General features: G+C 40.2%; 1 protein-coding gene across 3 annotated transcripts in view; it reads left to right on the forward strand.

Moving 5' to 3' along the window:
• The window catches only part of LOC135076864 (lachesin-like), a 39,352-nt gene extending 23,142 nt beyond the window's left edge, over positions 1 to 16,210 (forward strand). Inside the window, exons 8-11 of one of the 3 annotated variants that reach the window (XM_063971335.1) lie at positions 2,929 to 3,093; positions 15,458 to 15,532; positions 15,729 to 15,839; positions 16,055 to 16,210. In XM_063971335.1, the coding sequence (XP_063827405.1) occupies positions 2,929 to 3,093; positions 15,458 to 15,532; positions 15,729 to 15,839; positions 16,055 to 16,161 (458 nt within the window). In that variant the 3' untranslated portion in view covers positions 16,162 to 16,210. The remainder of the gene's footprint in view (positions 1 to 2,928; positions 3,094 to 15,457; positions 15,533 to 15,728; positions 15,840 to 16,054) is intronic. The other 2 variants (XM_063971337.1, XM_063971336.1) reach the window with 2 other exon arrangements.
• Positions 16,211 to 21,736: the final 5,526 nt, after the last annotated feature.

Raw genomic sequence — 21,736 nt, forward strand, 5'->3', positions numbered from 1 at the left:
TAACTTTGTAACAAAGAGCCTTTTGTCTCCTTCAAATCTACATACATTACACCCGTATTGGAAATACGAGTTAAAATCAAGTGCACTGTACCGGTGACGGGCAACTTTATACCGCTAGAATGCACTAGTTGCAAAGTTCATCACCATTTCGTGTCGACGGCAATTCCTTTACATGTTAGCGTGTGACCAGGATTTCACCACACTGAGGCGCATACTAGAGATGAGACGTATTTACTAGAACAGATCCACACACTAGGTATTTTACAGTACTAAGTGGCACCTATTCCAATTTTTAAAATACTTGATCCACCTAGTATTTTTTAAATTACACGATTTCCGACCCTACCATCAAAGTAATAGAGGTTATTATTGCATAATACGTAGTCGTGTATTACGCGCACCGCGTATTTCTCGCTAAGTATTTTTTAAATTACACGATTTCCGACCCTACCATCAAAGTAATAGAGGTTATTATTGCATAATCCGTAGTCGTGTATTACGTGCACCGCGTATTTCTCGCTAAGCTTATGTGCGAACGTAGAGATTCACTCCGTCTCTGTCTGACAAACAAATTTGAGCGCAGGCAGGTGTGAGATAGGAATAGGTGTTTGATGTATTACGTAATTTAAACTCTATTTGTACACAGGTAAGGTTTTGAATATTTTAATTTTTGTTCTCTCTCATCCAGCTCACTCCTTGTTGACTAGCCGGTAAAAAACCAGTTTTTATTCTTCCGACAGGTTTGTTTTGGTTTGTTGTCACGCGTCCGTGATAATTGCATAATTTGTATTGAAATAGTAATTTGATAATTAGATTAAATTGGAATAGTTTTCGAGTGTTGATTAGATAGAATTTAACTCCTGTTTCTGAGAAGTTACCCGCTAAAATACCGGTGGTGACAAAAGTTCCCAGAAATTTTTGGTAGTAGATGACCCATGGGGAGTTTTGTCACCAAGATTTTTTGTCTGTGTTTCTTTGTCAATTTGGGCGTGTTCCTTTACATGTATGGAGATTTGCTATTTTTGACATCAACGTTGATAAATTTAGCGATATCTGTGATATTTCTTTAATCTGTAAGCGTTTTGTGAGCGATGTGAAAAAATGTTGAAATGGAACACTCTCAGTTTGACATGAGCCGTCACACGTCCGATTTTTGAAGTGTTTATTTTTTACTATTTTTTATAGAAGAAACATTCTATTCTACAAGTTATTCAATTTCAAATTGCATTATTAATACAACGGTTGTATCTTTTCAAAGAAAATTGTATTTTAAAGTCATAATACGTGGATTAGTCCGCACTCCGCACTAGTCGCGTCAAGTATGGTAAATTACTACGTACTAAGTGGAACAGGTATTTGGATCACGTATTAATAAATACTTGGAATAGGTGCACCTAGTATCAAATTTACCTAGTATAACCCATCTCTAGCGCATACCTACTAGAGATGGGTTATACTAGGTAAATTTGATACTAGGTGCACCTATTCCAAGTATTTATTAATACGTGATCCAAATACCTGTTCCACTTAGTACGTAGTAATTTACCATACTTGACGCGACTAGTGCGGACTAATCCACGTATTATGACTTTAAAATACAATTTTCTTTGAAAAGATCCACTCGTAGTCGTAGTATTAATAATGCAATTTGAAATTGAATAATAATGTTTTTGCTGGTTGTTGATTGATTGATATCCTCCCTTCATACTTCAACAGGCTTAGGACTGTCAACTTAAAAGTTGGCGTATTTAAAAGATATCAATTTCATAAAAATATTTACATAATTTTTTCTATTTTTTATTTATGCAATTATCACGGACGCGTGACAACAAACCAAAACAAACCTGTCGGAAGAATAAAAACTGGTTTTTTACCGGCTAGTCAACAAGGAGTGAGCTGGATGAGAGAGAACAAAAATTAAAATATTCAAAACCTTACCTGTGTACAAATAGAGTTTAAATTACGTAATACATCAAACACCTATTCCTATCTCACACCTGCCTGCGCTCAAATTTGTTTGTCAGACAGAGACGGAGTGAATCTCTACGTTCGCACATAAGCTTAGCGAGAAATACGCGGTGCGCGTAATACACGACTACGGATTATGCAATAATAACCTCTATTACTTTGAGGGTAGGGTCGGAAATCGTGTAATTTAAAAAATACTTAGTGAGAAATACGCGGTGTGCGTAATACACGACTACGGATTATGCAATAATAACCTCTATTACTTTGAGGGTAGGGTCGGAAATCGTGTAATTTAAAAAATACTTAGTGAGAAATACGCGGTGTGCGTAATACACGACTACGGATTATGCAATAATAACCTCTATTACTTTGATGGTAGGGTCGGAAATCGTGTAATTTAAAAAATACTACGTGGATCAAGTATTTTAAAAATTGGAATAGGTGCCACTTAGTACTGTAAAATACCTAGTGTGTGGATCTGTTCTAGTAAATACGTCTCATCTCTAATACCTACCTCAAAGTTCGATTCCTACTTGAGTACAGATTCAAGCCTGTGATTGGTTGAATTTCAATATTTTAATAGGCTTGAATCTATTCTTATCTGTAAATTGAGTGTAATTTTATATAAATAAGTACTCGTAAAGTTTAAATCGACCAGGCCAATTTTGATATGATTGGGGGAGACCTATGTTCAGAAGTGAACATTCTGTGGCTAAAATTATGAGGACGAAATATTTTAAGTTGTCTTCTCCTACTTAAATAAACTGCCGAATCTGCCACTCCTTCCCTTTTGTGCATTATCATATATGTTTTCTATCGTCTATGAGTCGTAATAAACTACTTAATCTGTCAACCCTTACATCTTTTCATTTTGAGCATTATCTTATAACTTTTCAACTTTTGTATAACGTTTGCTATCTTCTATGAGTCATACCAGCAGCAGGTTTGATATTTAAGTAGAAATGGAAATTGTAGGTGGGAAGTACGAGGCGTTTCCGACAGACAGCGGCTACAATAAGTACATGATGCTCAAGATAAGGAACATCACTAAAGACGACTTCGGGTTCTACAAGTGCATCGCGAAGAACTCTCTGGGGGAGACCGACGGCATCATAAAACTTGACGGTAAAGTTTTGCAATTTTTTACCTTAAACGACCGATTATAAGGTCGAGTTTCCTAGTATTTTTTGGTTGTTATAAGTCATTATTTATTGAACTTGGTGTTACCAAAAAATTGAGTCATTCGCTTCGCATCGCTCGCACGGTACGGACGTGCGCTCCGCCTCGCCCGCCCGCTCGCATGCGCTGCGCTCCGAGTTCCTCGAGCTTATCGCCCTCGCTCTGCGAGTCTTGTTTCTGTGGTGTTTTGTCACAATTACGTGGCTTGCCCGCGGCTGCGCTTGGGATACCTAACGGTGATAACGAACAAGCGTAGTTAAACGCCTTTCTAAAGGCGGTTCGGTTCGATTGGGAGCGACCGACAGTGCCTTTTTCAAGGCGCTGAAATTTCCTGCCGCCGCCGGTATATTAGGCTGTGAACCTTGGCCTCCTGGAAGGCACGTTTGAGAGGGTGAGGCGTTCCTCCTCGCCCTTGAGACACTCGGTTTCACAGTCTTTTCACTGCCGGGCGTGACCCCCCTACCCCTCCCTACTTTCCATCCCTGAAGGAGCGTATCCCTGGTTGTTTTTGCAACCGGGGCCCTCCTGAAGGACTGATAGGAGTAGGTACTCACCCTACGTCGCGGCGTTGCTACGTTGCGGCGTAGTTACATTGGTTAGGGCACACTTTTCCCACTCACCCCGCACGGTTTACACCGACTGTGCGGGACTTACACACCGCTATAACCACCGAGTTTCTTGCCGGCTCTTCTCGGTGGTTGCGACTTGCGAACCGGCGTAGATTCACGCGTCGCGAATACACCCTCCATGCCATGGACACGGAGGAACTCTTAAAGTTCCTCCGGGCCACTCACCCGGAGGTCCTCTCCGGGTTTAAAGCCCACATACGGGCAAAGACCCTCGCAAGCTCTGTGTATGAGGAGCCTGCTTCCCCTTCATGTCCCGAGGACGCCATGTGCGATCCGAACTCGGCCCCTCTACCAATCCCGCTCACGAACGAGCACTCTATTGTGATAGATCACCAATCCCATGCCCCCAGTAGGGACATGGAATGTGACTCTGTCTCAGACGCCGATGACGGTGGCTTCACCACCGTCAGTCGTCCGAAGAGGACCCGCAAATCCGCGGCCTCTCCCCCTCCTTCCCCCCCTGCGAAGGCGCTGAAGGCCAACTCGGGCCTCTCTCAGCCCTCGCAATCTTCCCAGCCCTCCGGCTCGCAGTCGAGCACCGGGCGGACTGCCAGAGTCCCCCCAGTCTTTGTCCAGGACAAGGCGTCCTGGAACAAGATTTCCGGCGCGTTCAAGGAGCGCCACATCAATTTCTCGCACGCTAAGTCGTGCAACGTAGGCATTAAGGTGTCCTTGTCCACCTCGGACGAGCACCGAGCCCTAACACGTTTCCTCGATGAAAACCGTATCGGTTATCATACCTTCCCTCGCGAGGAGGAAAGGGAGCTGCGGGTTGTTATCCGTGGCCTTCCCAAGGAGCTAGACTCCGCCTCCATCTTGGCCGACCTCAAGGCACAAAACTTTCCCGTCAAACAGGTTCACCGTCTGTACAGGACTCGTACACGTGAACCATTTGACCTTGTCCAAGTAGTCTTGGACTATTCCAACGAAGCGAAATCGATTTTCAATTTGAAAACGGTTTGCTTCATCTCCGGGCTCAAAGTTGAGCCACCCCGAAAGCGCGGCGCTCCCGGCCAGTGCCACCGCTGTCAACATTACGGGCACGCTGCCCGTAATTGTCACGCCCGTCCTAGGTGCGTCAAGTGCCTAGGCGATCACGGCACAGCCGACTGTGTCCGTGACAAGGCCACAGCCACCGAACCACCGAGCTGCATACTGTGTGGTAGCCAGGGTCATCCTGCGAATTATCGCGGTTGTCCCCGGGCTCCACGCACTCAGCCGCGTGCCCCCATCCCCTCTGCCCCCAGGCAGATCAATGCTACTCGCAACTTTGCGGTAGCAAGTGAGGCTCCTAGCCTCCGCCCCAACAGGCCCAATGCTTGGGCTAGGCCTCTGGCCTACACCCAGGCTGCCAGCCTTATTCCCACACCCACCCAAACAGCTGTGGCCCCACCCGCGCTCCAGCAGGCTCCTCAACCCCACCCAGCCCCTAAGGCTACGCCAAAGGCACCTACCCAACAGGCGCCTAACCCAAGTCCCCCTGCCCCTAAGGCACCAGCCCACAAAGTCCCGGCCCCTCAGGCCATGCCCCAGCCTTCACATTCACCTGCGGCTGACATTAAGTTGGTCAGAGACTTCTTTGGCCAAATTAATGTCGGCGAGATGTTTGTGATCGCCGCAAAACTGCGCGCGACTAATGGCGAAGACAACATCATGGATAGGTTATCTATCCTCGCCGAACACGTAGACTTTTGCTACGCTATCTCCTCTTTCCACGCTCCGTAATGGCTAATCCCACCGCTAGGATCAAACCCCGGTCAATCACCTTAGCATTTTTCAACGCTAACGGTCTTAGACAGCAGAAGGACGAGGTTACTCAGTTCCTTACCGACCACCAGGTCGACATCTTTCTGGTTCAAGAGACCCTCCTAACACCCTCTATTCGCAATCCTAGGATAGCGAACTACAATATCATTAGACACGATAGGCCCACACGTGGCGGCGGCACGCTTATTTATTATAAGCGTTCTCTGCACTGTGCTTTAGTCGATCCCCCTTCTCTCTCTAACCTAGAAGTCTCACTCTGTCGGCTAGCCATGACTGGACACGAGCCCATCCTCATCGGCTCGGTTTACCTCTCCCCGAACAAGACTCCCTTAAGGAGCGACTTTCAGGCCCTCTTTGCTATGAATAGTGCAGTCATCCTTGGCGGCGACTTTAATAGCAAACACACTCATTGGGGTTGCGTAACATCCACTGCCAATGGCAACATGTTAAGCGAACTCTCTGAGGAACTCATCTTTGACATCTTAGTCCCTATGACGCCCACTCACTATCCTTACAATGTCGAGCATCGGCCCGACATTCTGGACATGGCAATTCTAAAGAATATAGGCCTCCGCCTACACTCTATAGAAACCATGCACGCGCTCACTTCTGACCATCGCCCGGTCGTACTACAACTAGGCTCTCCTGAGTCTACACCCACTATGAAGACAATTGTGGACTGGGACAAACTCAAGGTAAAACTTGGGAACTGTCAGAGCCCACAACTGTCCTCAATCCCCGACGATATAGTTTCGCCTCACGAAACTATTCACGCGATCGATGCGCTCACTAGTCACATCTCGGTCGCCATCGGCGACTCGTCTAGGCAAGTGCCTGCGATGGCTAACCACCGTCTCAGGTTGCCGGACGATGCGCGAGAACTATTGAGGGCAAAGAACGCAGCCACTCGCGATTATGACGCTTATCCAACCGAGGAAAACAGAGCCCGCCTACGTTCCTTACAGCGCGCTGTCAAGGCTCGTATCGCGGAACTCCGTAACAATCAGTGGGATGATCTACTTAAAGAAATCTCGCCATCTCACCAAGCCTATTGGAAGTTGACGAGAGCCTTTAAGTCCGACACCGTAGCGTCCACGCCACCGCTTTTACGTCCCGATCAAACGCTTGCGTTTGACGACGACGCCAAAGCCGAATGTCCAGCCGACAGTCTAGAAGCACAGTGCTCCCCCAGTACCCTCCCAGTAGACTCTGCCCACCTCCGCATGGTGGACAGCGAAGTCGAACGTAGAGCCGCCCTCCCTCCGACCACAACCCTAGACCCGACCAACGTCGACGAGGTGCGAACGATAATCAAAGGTTTCCGTCCCAACAAAGCCCCCGGCCCGGACCGTATCTCTAATAGAGTCTTACGCGCCCTGCCCGCCCCCCTAGTATACCTCTTGGTTGCTATTTTCAACGCGGCCATGTCTCACTGCATCTTTCCCGACGCGTGGAAAGAGGCAGAAGTCATTGGCATCCCGAAGCCCGGTAAGAAACTGGCTGACCCCACAAGCTACAGACCCATCAGTCTCTTAAAGACCATGGGTAAGTTATACGAACGTATAATTGTCTCTCGATTAAGATGAAGTATGTTGAGTCTTGAGGATGAATCAATACAAATGATGATCTTCAGAGGTGTTTATTAAAACATCTTCTCTCAACCAGTTTTACACTTATAATGATATAAAATCTAGTTACATAAATTACTTTAATTATTCTTACGAAATCTGCCTTACTATGCTTTTAAAGCGCATACTCTGCTACTTTATGTTGTAGACACTATTAATAATTATGTTACTGTTAAACACTAAATAGCGACTTATTACAACTCCCCAAAAACTACAGGGTACCACCCCCGGGGCTATTAAGAAAAAAAAATGTAGCATAGCGAGACAGATTCGCTGAACATTACATTAAATGATTAATACATTAATACTATAGACTTAATTATAATGTCGAACTAAACTAAATTATCATTTTTTTTTTATACAATTTCCAATAAATGGTTTTGTATTATTTTTATGTATAATATATTCTAATTTATTTTTTATAATTTTAACATTAGGACTTATATCTTCTATTACTTCAAATGGACCTGAAAATAAACTATCTAATTTATCTCCTAAATGATTTTTTATTAATACAAGATCTCCTGGCTTATAAACGATAGGATTACAAGTTTTGTCGTAATTATATTTCCTTAAATATTTATTATGTATAAGGTTTGCTTTGGCGTCCGCTTGCGCTTTTTGCAACCTGAATTTTAATTCCTTTGGGTAAGAATCGAAGTTATACAAAGGATCTATACCCGTTTGTAAGTTATTTGGTAGTACACAGTGTTTTCCAAAAACAAGTTCATAAGGTGAATATTTTGTTTCTGTGTGGACAGTAGTATTAAAACAGAAACACCAATAAGGTAGCCAATTACTCCAATTACTCTTATTTTGTTCACATTGGATTCTGAGATAGGCACCTAAATTCTTGTGAGTATTTTCTAGTGCACCAACGGTCTCATGGTGATAAGAAGTTGAGTTTAGTTTCTTTATATTGAGTAAAGTGCATACCTCGGTCATGACGGAAGACATAAATTCTGTGCCCCTATCAGTTAATATTTCTTTTGGTACTCCATATCTCAAAATAAAATTAGTAACAAAAGCTCTAGCGACCGTTTCTGTATCTTTGGTCGATAGTGCGTAGGCTTCGACAAATTTTGATAAATGGCATTGTATTGTAAGGATATACTTATTGTTGTTATCGTCAGGCAATAAGGGCCCCATAATGTCTAAACTAATATGTTCAAATGCGCTTGTTGCAGTTGAAGTAATAACCATTGGTTCCTTAATGTATTTATTCGTATGTTTTTGTATTTGGCAATGCTTGCACCTCCTCACGTAGTCAATTACATCATTCGATAACCCTGGCCAATAATAGAATTTTTTAATATTATTTAGCATTCTATTGGTCCCTGCATGACCACTTGTGGGTAATAGGTGAAAATCATTTAAGATGACTCTCTTATGGTCCTTATCTGTGATTCTAGTCACATCTTTTAATATTAATAATCGTGGCGCATTTATAATATTTTTTGCCAATAAACTGGCGAGGGTATTGATATATTTTTCGCTGCTTTTATTTTTTATTATTAGTAGTTCAGCGATATTTAATTTATTACATAATGATTCTAGATCTCTCACTAACACCGGCATGGTAGATAATGATCGAGATTCTAAGAAAATATTATTCTCTTTTGGTACATATGCGCAATATTTTAAGTCGGAATAAATATATTCCGGGTTATTCTGCCTATCATCAATCAAGGAACAGAATCTTAGCTCTACAACGTTATTAGGTTTTTTCAAAACCTCAACAACAGAAGGGTTATCATTTGTTTGGGTGGTAGGGCGGTCGGCGGTCGTATCAGTTGAAGGGCGGTTTAATCTTCGTGACATAGATCGAGTCACAACTGAAACGACTTGTTCTTGCATACTTTTTAAGTCATTAGAATTTATTACAATTCTACTTAGTGCGTCCGCGGCTGCGTTTGTCTTTCCGGGGACATATTCTACATCGAAATCATATTCCTCTAAGTATAGTCTGAACTTAGTCAGTCTACTAGATGGGTCTTTGAGGCCAAAAAGATAGATAAGTGGCCTGTGGTCAGTACAAACCTTAAATTTCCTACCATACAAGTATGGTCGAAAATGTTTGACAGCCCATACGATGGCTAACAATTCGAGGTCTATAATCGGGTAGCGAGTTTCTGCTGGATTTAAATTTCTACTAGCATAAGCTATTACTTGACCATCGCTATTTGATAGTATAGCTCCTAAACCTATACGAGATGCATCAGTTTGTAACACAAACTTATTATTCATTGAAAAATCAGGGTATGCTAATACTGGGGGGGTCATAAGTATTTCTTTAATTTTCTTAAAAGATGCTTCACAATCTAGTGTCCATTGAAAAACTGCCTGTTTTTTACACAATTTATTTAACGGGTAAGTAATATTAGCAAATTGTGGTACAAAACGTCTGTAATAGTTAGCAAACGCAACAAATCTCTTAACGTCGTCAGCGTTTTGTGGGACTGGGTAATTTTGCAATGCATCAATTTTGTTTGGGTCTGGTAGAATTCCATTGGAAGTAATCTTGTGTCCCAAATAAACTATTTCAGTGCGAAGAAATTCACATTTAAGTGGGTTAACTTTTAAATTGACGTGTCTTAGACGTTCTAATACGTTAGTAAGATTTTGTGAATGAGAATGTAAACTTTTTCCTATAACAATTATGTCATCTAAATAAACTATTGCTTCTTGATAATTAATCCCAGACATCGCTATGGTCATTAACCTTGAAAAAACACTAGGTGAAGTTTTCAACCCCATAGGACAACGTTTCATTTGATACATCTTGTCCGCAGTAAAAGCTGTATATTGTCTCGAACCTTTATCTAACGTAATTTGATACATTTTATCTAATTGAAATGCGGTATATTTCCGTGAATTTTCCTCTAAATTAAGTTGGTAATAACTTTGAGATAAATCAAGTTTTGAAAAATAAATACTACCTGATAAGGAGTCTAAAATATCAGTAATATTGGGCAGCGGGAACTTATCATCGACGAGCTTATTATTTAACTGTCTATAGTCTATAACAAGTCGCCATTTTTTCTCATTAGATTTGTCACACTTTTTTGGCACTAACAAAACTGGGCTGGACCATTCTGAGACTGCTTCTTCAATTATATCATTATCTAACATTTCCTTGATTTGCTTTTGTACTTCTGACTTTAAAGAATGAGGAATTCTATATGGTTTTGAATAGACCGGTGTATTATCCTTTAATGTTATTTTATGTTCCATTAAGTTTGTAACTGTTAACCGATCACCCGGCAAATGAAAAACGTCAGAATATTTCGCACATATTTGTTCAATGTTCAAACGTTCTTCCTTATCCAAATAATCTAGGTTTAATAGGTTGAATAATACTTTTACTCTTTCGACCGAAGAATAATACTTATTGAAGTGGCAAACATTAAATTCGTGTAAGTTTAAAATTTCTAAATTGAAAAAGTCTATTTCTACATCCTTCTCAGTTGTATTAAGCACTCTGATTGGGATACATCCGTTTTTTGGACTTGCAATAACACCCGCTAGAAAAACTCCCTCTTGTAACTCTCTTGCTAACATAACGCAATCGTTTACGCCCTTACTGCTTATATATTTAATTACTTCGCATCGGGCGGGAATAATGTGTTTGTATGTGTTTCTATTATTTTTTATAGGTATACAAACGTTTTTATAATTACAAGTCAATTGTAAGGTGCTATTTTTATAGTTTATTATAGCATCATACTTTGCAAGAAAATTTTCTCCTAATATACCACTAGAAGTACATGACATGTTTCTAAAAACATAAAATTTTTCGGTGAATGTTACACCTGCATATGTTAAATTTAAAAATAGGTATCCTTCGGAAACAAGTTTTCCACTAACACCCTTTATAGTTAATTGATCACATATAACATCATTTAATAAACTCTCGTAATGTTGGCTTATCCATTCATATCTTAATACGCATAAACTTGCTCCGCTGTCTATTAATAAATCTATATTTATATTTTTATCTAACTGAAAAGTTACATTATTACAAGTATTACAACTTAGGATAAAATTATTTAGATTGTTAGTCACGAAAAAACTCATTATTATTCGGTGCATTAAGTGCATTTTCGTCATTGTCATCATTTTCTTGTGGGTCAGTGTACTCAGCGTACGCTGTTTGTTGCGCACTTATGTGCTGAGCACGCGGATTCCGAACGTTGACGTTCACGTGATGCGGTGACGCTCGGTTACGTGTGTATGTGCGGCCGTGTGATTTTTCATCGGTCATTGAACTGGCCTGATTATTATAATTATGATTAAAATGGCCACGGCCGAAATGACTGCGACCTCGGGCAAAGCCACGATAGTTATTTCGTCCTCTAGGAGAACTGTATTGTCCCTTGTATTGATTCAGATTCAATACATTGTGTTCTGGGACTAGGAATGACTGTTCATCTGTGGCGGCCCTAATTGCTTCTGGAAGTGAATTAAAAGTTTTTGATGCAATGATCGTACTTAGACGAGTGTTAGATAATCCGTCTGAAAATCGTTTGATTGCTAATCTCTCGTTAATGGGGCGGAGAATCTTAAAATTATTTTCATCTCCGTTTGCTTGGGCTATTGTTAAATTTACAAATAGTTCTTCTAATTCTGAACCGAATTTTTCTATAGACCTATTGCCTTGTCTTGCGCGAAGAAGTTGTGTCTGAAGTGCGACTTCGGATTTTTTTTGTATGAGTAAACACTTCATATCTTTAACCAAATCATCAACTGATGTATAGGAAGACTGTAGACGAAGTTTTGCACTGGGAGACAATCTTGTTTTTAATACAAATTCAATCAAAGTTTGGTGTAAAGCGGCACCTATCATTTTACTATATAAACTAATTCCATCGATTAGCTGAAGGGTAACGTGCTCTTGCCCTGTCATGACAGGTAGCAAGGCAATTGCTGTCTTTATATCAAATATGGGAGACATCTCGGTTGCCATATCTAAATTAGAACATTCAGAATATTCGGAACTCGAACTAGAAAAATCTCTCTCCTCTTTTTTATACGTTACTAAACTTTGAATACTTTTGAATAGGGATTTTATATCATTTATAATACTATTTAATAGAGTTAAGTCACATGTGGCTATCTCAGAATCGTCAATCTGTTCTTTTACACGGCCCAAAATATTATCTAACTCTTTATAGTATGACTGAGCTTCTAATAATTTACTATGTGCTAGTTTTGACGAGCGACGCTCCGGTCCTATCTTAATTAGATATTCCTTTAAGTATAATAATTTTCTACGTAATTCACTTAAGTCTTGAGTCATATCATAATTTTATAGTTTATATTTTTATAAGTAAAATAAGAGTAAAGAAAAAAATGTCTACCTAATTGAAAACGTAATGGTCCATTTGAAATTTATAAAATAAAAACGCTTACTAGTTAAGTAGGTCACGATGTCATGATACGTGGGACGATGACAGGCGCGTGACGTGTGGCGTGATGACGCGTTGAGGAGCTAGCTGGCTGCAAGACTGCGTAGATTGGGCCGGGTTTATTCCCTGGACTCCGTGGGCCGGGATTACCCTGGACTCCGCTCGAACTTGGGCCGGGTTTATTCCCTGGACTCCGTGGGCCGGGATTACCCTGGACACCGCTCCAACTCTTCGTCACGAATTTATACTGATGTTGTTAGTTCTTGCGTTGATACAGTTATGTTGCCCCTGGTTATCTCACGCCGTAGTGTTTTTACGATATTAGCTCTGCATTTTCGCACCATGTACCAAACAGCAGCTAATATTACGAGGATGATGAGCACGATGACGAGGATATCTGTTTGGCTGACTGCTGAGGCCTTTGACGTGGCTTGTGCGTCTCCACTGGCGGTTTGTGCAATTATCACGTCCTCTTTTGTTTGAGTGCTGCCCATAATTATGTATTCTTTCTTCAGTTCTTCTTTAATATGGTGATGTATATTAATATACATGCGAAGATAATAATGACCGCCAATAGGGTAAAAAGGGTTGCTTGATGTGATTTCATGTTCTTTCTTCACGATTTCATTGGCTCGAGTGGCAGGGTCGCCATGAAGTATGTTGAGTCTTGAGGATGAATCAATACAAATGATGATCTTCAGAGGTGTTTATTAAAACATCTTCTCTCAACCAGTTTTACACTTATAATGATATAAAATCTAGTTACATAAATTACTTTAATTATTCTTACGAAATCTGCCTTACTATGCTTTTAAAGCGCATACTCTGCTACTTTATGTTGTAGACACTATTAATAATTATGTTACTGTTAAACACTAAATAGCGACTTATTACAAAGAGATTATGTTTTTTCTAATAATCTCTTAATAAACGAACAGTTTGGCTTCCGCGCCTCACATTCCTGCGTACAACAGGTGCACCGCTTAACGGAGCACATACTTAGCGGCCTCACTGCTAAGCCACCCGTAGGGACAGGAGTGCTATTCTTCGACGTAGCGAAGGCATTCGATAAAGTCTGGCACAATGGCTTGATTTACAAGCTTTACGAACTCGGTGTGCCGGACAGTCTCGTGCACATCTTACGTGACTTTTTATCGAATCGCACCTTTCGTTACCGAGTAGATGGCTCCCTCTCCTCCCCCCGCCCCATAAGAGCCGGAGTCCCCCAGGGCTCCGTGCTCTCGCCCATCCTCTTTTCATTGTACGTCAATGACATCCCCAAATATCCGAATACGGATTTAGCCCTCTTTGCGGACGACACCGCACTCTACAAGTCCGGACGTAATCGGAATTACGTCATCTTGGCGCTCCAACGCGCAGTCACGCAATTAGGCGAATGGTTCAGGAAGTGGCGTATCGAGGTAAATCCCGAAAAAAGTGCAGCAGTGTACTTTTCTAGGGCTTTGTCTGCGAAACGTCCTCCGGTTCGCACTCGTCCTAATGTCCCCACCCATCTCACCTTATTTGACCAAACTATTCCTTGGAAAAGTGAGGCCAAGTACTTAGGTGTCACCCTCGACCAGAGATTATCGTTCGCTCCGCACCTCAGACGCGTCTTGAGCCGTGCGAACCACTACATCCACCGACTTTACCACCTAGTTGGAAGGAAAAGTAAATTGTCACTTAGAAATAAGTTGACAATTTACAAAACCTGCATCCGTCCAGTGTTGACTTACGCCAGTCCGGTGTTTGCTCACACTTCCTGCACAGACCTTAAGAAATTCCAGACCCTCCAAAACAAATTCTTACGCCGAGCCGCGGATGCCCCGTGGTTCGTGCGTAACACGAATCTCCATAGAGATTTCGAGATCCCATCGATTGATCACTTTATGAAAGAAGCCTCTCGCCGCTACTTTGATAAAGCGATCAACCACAAGAACCCTCTTATCGTTAGCGCCGCCACGTATACACCCCAGAAAGATGTCGCTGCCCAATACCGACGACCTAGGCATGTCCTAGACGACCCGGACGATCCTATTACCGAATTTCTGAACACAGACATCACTGCCTTAAGCACGCCAACTACTCCACAACACAGTAGCTCGTTACACCGTACTCGCCGGCGAGTACGAGGCCCTGCTTTCCATTTCGGACGGTACAGACATGTACCGGGCCGGTTCTCCCCTATCCGTCCCCCGGACACGGCCTGAGCCGAGGTCCGAGCCTACCGTGGCGCCCTCAGGCCGCGTCCGTAGTCCCCTCGATCGGGCCCACTAGAGTGAGCCCGCCGTAGGCTGGACTTTGGTCCAACACCGCGGTGGGCAACCCTCTAGTTGGGTCCGCCACTGATCGGGCGCCTTATGCGCTCGATACGGCCCGATCGCGAACGTCGGTCTGCGACCGACGCGGACGAGCCTGGGCTTCGCTTCGCGAAGCCCACACTCGGCCTCGTCGGCACGCGCACCGACGATCGCCAAACGGCTAGAGTACCTTCTGTACTCGCCACTCTGCCCGGTGAAGCTGGAAAAGCTCCTCAAGCTACCAGCGCGCGTCCCTTCAAAAAAAAAAAAAAAAAAAAAAAAAAAAAAAAAAAAAAAAAAAAAAAAAAAAAAAATTGAGTTTACTGAAAAGAGAGTATATTTGAACTTTTTTCGGAATATTAACAGCACCAAACAAATTCTAATAGTTTTTACAAATCAACTGAAATCACAACTTGGCAATAATATAGCCTACTCGTGCGTACTTGACGAGGTAATTTTAGACTAATTTAACCTGGATTTAAATTAAGCTAATAATAAAATGAATATTCATATTCCAAAGCGAAATTAATTATGAAATGAACCCGTACAAACAGCTACAATACTACGTTTATTTCTAGAAATACCTGCTCCACCGTCTGCCCTGACCACAACACAGAAATCTATATTAGACAACCAGACGATCAGAAAAAAAGGTACGTAGAATAAATTAATTTCAACATTAATTAAAATTCGCAGAATTCTTCAGATTTCGTTGGATTAGTTTAAAAGAGCATTAATAAAACAGACCTTTTTATGGCTTCTATTTGGAGCTCAATTATAATTATAATATTCTCAATCTAAAAGGGCGATTTGCAGAATTAAATCTTTTTTCTTTTTGTTTTAAAACAGATAAATACCCCGCCGTGCAAAGAAATGACGTCATCAGTTCAAATTTCCAAGGTGGAGCTTACGTTGAGCAGATGAAAGACTATGGTAATTTGAAAAAACTTTTTAAAATAGGTAAATAACTTTTTCAAATTTCAGTTTTTTTTTGCAGTCTGTACTTACTACTTTTCGTAGCAAAGCTTCAAGTTAAAACAGTCTTGAACTGGGTTTTGAACCAATACTTAAGTTTGTTAATCTTTAAACTTTTGTTTTAATTGATTTTTCATGCCATTCTAAACCATAACCAAAGGTAACATCTATAGAGTTGACATTCATTGTTTCTATTTCAGAATTCGGCGACGAGAACTCAGCTTCCCCAAGGCAATTGAGTCACATTTTATTTTCCGTTTTATTTTGTCATATAATAAATCTAGCAAGATACAGTTTTAGGTCCTGATTACCTCGGTCCAAATAATTCAGTTTACTTTCTTGTTAATATAAGACAATAATGGCATGGACCTATAAAAAAAGTCGGACGGATTCTCATCAACAAAATACTGTGACATTAGGATACACCAGCTTGCCTGTACGTACAGGCCGGCACGCACACATTCACACCCTGATACACCACTTCGAGTGCAAACTTCACACAGTTGACACATTTAAGCAGCGAAAAAACAACACGAATACGACATGTCTTGTGTGATGAAATTGTGTAAAAACCGTTCTGTTCGAACAAACAAAAATTAAGGAATCACATTTCACAGGCAAAATAATAATCCAATCACTTATTTCCCGACATTAAAATATTGAAATTAATTGAAATCAAACGTCATTCACTCGAAAAAATAATACGTCAAAGACCAGTGTTCTCAGTTATTTACGTGGGACAATTACCCGAAATATGGGAAATTAATAATAATTTTAGGACTTTTTAGTTATGTATTACGGAATGATACTATGGAAATAAAATAATTTATCATAATAATTGTGTTTTAATGGGATATATTTTCATAGGCAAATTTGATCCTTCCCAAAAATGTGGAACTGCGAAATTCAAATTTTCTTACATTGATTGCAAGTCAGTGTGAGGTTGTATGTTAAAAACAATCTATCAGAGATAATAATAATATATTGATGATGCATAAGATTATGATTATAATGTACACAAGATTCGTAATTTGTAACTGCGTGAATCATTTTTGATCAACATTATGTACATACCCTGACACACTGACTTGCAAACAATGTAAGATGAACATTGAAAATTTCGCGCCTACCTCAACGAATTCACCTTTCATCCTTTTAAAATGGCACGGAATAATTCTGTCTACATTTCCAAGTAACATCTGCCGATCTATGTTTTTCTTAAAATAAATGGGTAAAATGTTTTGGCTAACATGGCATCCCTAAATTCACTCACACAATAGACAAACGCCAAAATTTTGCGTCACAGTTTTGTTGTAGCGCGAGTTCCGTCCGCCTTTTTTTATAGGTCCATGAATAATGGTAAATTTTTCGCATAATTTACTCAAATAACATAAACCAAAGTTTTTTGTAATACATACTGTCGAAAATGTTTTGTAATGATTTTAGTAGCTCTAATTACTATCAAGGTGTAAGGACATGTAAAAATGCTTAGATTAAAATAGAGATAGACCTCTGAAATCTGTCCACATCATTTTAAAATAGTGGCTACTCTTTTAGGCTCTTATTTTATAACAATTTAGGGTTGATGTTTTGCTAAATTCATGAGTTATTTGAATGCAAAATGCTCTTAGTGCTTGTCTAGAAAATACACTCGAGTGCGGCAAATTCAGGTCGATATATTGAATACTGAATGAAAGTAAATACTAGTAACGTCAGCAAGGAAAGTGGGTAACACAAAAACGTATTCATAGTTACATAAAAGTATGTAACAGTATTTGCGAGATCGAATCAGAAATGAGGAGATCCGTAAACGAACCAAAGTCGCTGACATAGCCCGACGGATTAGCAAGCTGAAGTGGCAATGAGCAGGGCACATAGTACGCAGAACTGACGGCCGATGGGGCAGAAAGGTTCTGGAATGGAGGCCGCGTACCGGAAAACGCAGCGTAGGATGTCCACCTACAAGGTGGACCGACGACATCGTAAAGGTAGCAGGGAAGCGCTGGACGCAGGCCGCTACCAATCGATCAACATGGAAAGCATTGGGGGAGGCCTATGTTCAGCAGTGGACGTCCTATGGCTGAAATGATGATGATGATGTAACATTATGCAATTTTATATTTATATCTTCAATGTTTCCTAAATACTTTTTTTCCTTGAATTTATCGCTCTAGAGTGTATTGTGTAAATTATAATGTTCCTTGCTTTATGAATTAATTTTAAATCCTTGTAAATTACGTGTAAATGATAATTTAATTTGCTGTAAATGTTAGAATTTTTAGGGTACCACTAGTCCAGTAAGCAATTAGGCCATTTTGTAATACAATTCAAATATTTCTACCATTGCTACAAATGGGAACTGCCAAATAAATGTGTACATTGAAATAAATTAAAGCTTAACATACATAGTTGTTTCATTTCCATAAGATATTATACATTGTATTTTATTAGGTTTTTAAACTAAAATAAAAAGGTTTCTACTCATAACCACTAGGTACTACCTTTCCCTTATGGGAATGGAACGAAAAGGGAAAACTTACCAAACACACTCTTTTTGTATAAAAAAGTAATTGGTGTAAAAAAGCAATTATATTTTGGAATGATCAACCCTATTCGAACTGAACATCCTGTATAGATCATTGAAACATTTTAAGATTGGTGAATACAATTATCATACATTTTCCATATTAATATCGAAATTGTTAAAAGATAACTCTTTTCCATATTATCCTGCCGACCTCGTAGATAATGCATTAAGCAGCTCAACTTTTTATTATGTTTTCGATGGATCCGTATTAAAAGCTTTTAATATATTAATAAGAATATGTTTTCATGGAACAGACGAGCAGGTTAACACAATATTATATTGCTTATTTGCTTCCACTTGTACATACATTCGAAGAATATTGCCTATAACATCATTGGGTACGTAGGATCCCAACTAATATTATAAATGCGAAAGTAACTCTGTCTGTCTGTCTGTCTGTCTGTCTGTCTGTCTGTCTGTTACGCTTTCCCGCTTAAACCTCGCAACCGATTTTGATGAAATTTGGCATAGAGATAGTTTGAGTCCCGGGAAAGAACATAGGATAGTTTTTATCCCGGTTTTTGAAACAGGGACGCGCGCGATAAAGTTTTTCTGTGACAGACAAAATTCCACGCGGGCGAAGCCGCGGGCGGAAAGCTAGTATTTAATAATTGAAAATATTTTTTTTAACTTTTTTAGTTCAGCAATTCAAATAGTAAAATTTTCAGGCTAATTGGTGTTAAATATCAACATAGAATAGTAGATTCATTAATATTTATGTAGTTCTAATCTCTAAAGCAGATTCTCTTAATTTGGGGCTAAGTAAGTAATGGTTGAAACAACTTATTTATTTTATTTATTTACAAGATCATTCCAACTTTTCGCATCCAAGGTATCCTACTAAATTCCCATGGACTCTAACGGGAGTCTACCGCTACTGTCATTAATACGTAATAGAACAATCCTGGTGCACTGCCCTTTGCTTTCTGAAAGAATCGATAGTCGATACCTTACTTAGTAATTTACTGCATTCCACTTTCATGCTGGTGAATTTCCAATCGCTTTGGGCAAAGGTGGCAATCTCTACAAAAGCGGGGAGAAATCGACAACCATTTTTAACCCGTGTGAAATGGTGCGGACTTTATATTGGATTACTGTAAGTCCCAATGTTTGTTGAACGTCTTATGTAAACTAAAGACTAATGTTTAGCCTTACATGCTTGAAGGTAAACCTGAATAATGATAAAGTGTGCTTTGACTCACAAAACTAATAAATTACATACAGCGTTATAACTCCGTTATGCGACAATACTTGATCACTGTGACAACTGGCTATGTGTTTCAGTGATGGATATACAGACAAAAGCACATCAGAGTAATAATACATTTTTGTTCCAAAACGCCATCATATAAGATGAAACGGTATTTAACATTTAGCTTAATGTTAAACCTAACCTAACCTAAATATTGGAAACGAAGATATTGAGTTCGTTCGTTCGTTTCAGCCGAAAGACGTCCACTGCTGGACAAAGGCCTCCCCCAAGGTTTTCCACAAAGACCGGTCTTGCGCCGCCCGCATCCAGACAAATCCAGGCACCGACCTTCACCAGATCGTCGGTCCAACTAGTGGGAGGCCTGCCCACACTACGTCTTCCGACTCGTGGTCGCGACTCGCGAACTTTTCTGCCCCAGCTGCCATCAGCTCTGCGAGCTATGTGCTCCGCTCACTGCCCACAAAGATATTGAGTATTGTTTTTTTTCCTTAGCCATTTTTTAAATAAGCTTTAATTTATTGTAACCGTAGGCACAAAATATAACAGAAGGTAAACTCATGTATGTACCTCGCTTTGCATACCTCTCTCGCTCGCACGCTCGGCCGTCGCGCTAGGGTTGTCTTGTCATGTGTTGCGTTTATTTCGTTATGATAGAAAAATGTTACTCTTAATACTATGCAAGAAAGACAATAACAGATATCCACGTATACTTATTTATATTTAGTACGTTATTATAGTAATAGTTTGCAAACAAATACACGAGAAGGAAGTAGTATTTAGTTGAGTGGTTGACACTATTATCCAACTATAATATTATAAATGCGAAAGTTTGGATGTCTGGATGTTTGTTGCTCTTTCACGCAAAAACTACTGAACGGATTTTGATGTAACTTTATAGTATTATTGTTTATGACCCTGAATAACATATAGGCTATAATTTATGACGATCTGTGACAAACTAAATTTCACGCGGGTGGATCCGCGGGCAAAAGCTAGTTATCCAATAATTCCTAAAACCTCTCTAAAACAATTCGATATTCCTAATAATTGAGTTGAATTTCAATTGAAATTTAAATAAATAAATTACTTACCTCCCCGAATCAACTGGTAATTTAAAAAATGAAAATTCGGTATTTAATGATGAGTGTAAGCAACCAAATACCGAACAATTATAATACGACTTTTTCTGTTCACTCATTTTCGTCAATTTCGCAAAACAAAATAATATCACAGGCGGTTGACCGGCGCGTGACTCAAGCGAACCACAGCGAACGTGTGGCGAACGTCTGCCGCGCCACGTCGCGCTCGCATTCGTCCAAGACAGTCTTGCTAGAGCGGTGTCTATGTGTGCGTGGCTCGAGCGCGTTTAGTATGGAGTTTGTCTTCTGTTATATTTTGTGCCGTAGGTAAGTAGTAGGATAAAGATATATTTCTTCCTTAACCCTTAACTGGTATCGTGGGGGCCGCGCGGCCCCCACGCATGACGTTTTCTTTGATTTCTAAGAAGCTACGCATCGTGGGCAGCCAATATTTTTGGTATTCTCATAACGGCACTACTCGCGTCTGGTGCAGGTGTTTCAGCACTGCATCATTCACTAGGACGAAGTTATGCACGTGTTGGGGTCCGCGCGGCCCCCACAATACCAGTTACGTTGGTTTTTTTTCATGGTAATTTTTATTTGTTTTTTGTTTTTTCGGTATTGATTCAAGATGCCATGACTTTTAAGTGATAAAACAATAGGTACCTAAGGATGAAGTTTTTGATTCCAAATTGGCATACCAGAAGGATATAGTGATAATAAAATTGTGAAGACCTAGTAACCATTTTTCGGTCGATAATGAGGAAATTGATTCTGATTCTCAAGTTATTTCTTCATAGAGTGAAGATGAAGATGTTGTAGGACCTAGTTAATCCAGCTACTATGATAAAATAAATACAATTGGTCTGATAATTCATAATAAAATTTACATTTTTATTTTCATGAAATGCTAATTATTTTTTATTGAACATTACTATAGAAAGTTATTTATTATGAAGTTCACATAATAAGGATTCATTAAAACAATAATATTCTTGGTTTT

Source organism: Ostrinia nubilalis, chromosome 12, assembly GCF_963855985.1.
Source record: "Ostrinia nubilalis chromosome 12, ilOstNubi1.1, whole genome shotgun sequence".
In the NCBI taxonomy this organism is placed as follows: domain Eukaryota; kingdom Metazoa; phylum Arthropoda; class Insecta; order Lepidoptera; family Crambidae; genus Ostrinia; species Ostrinia nubilalis.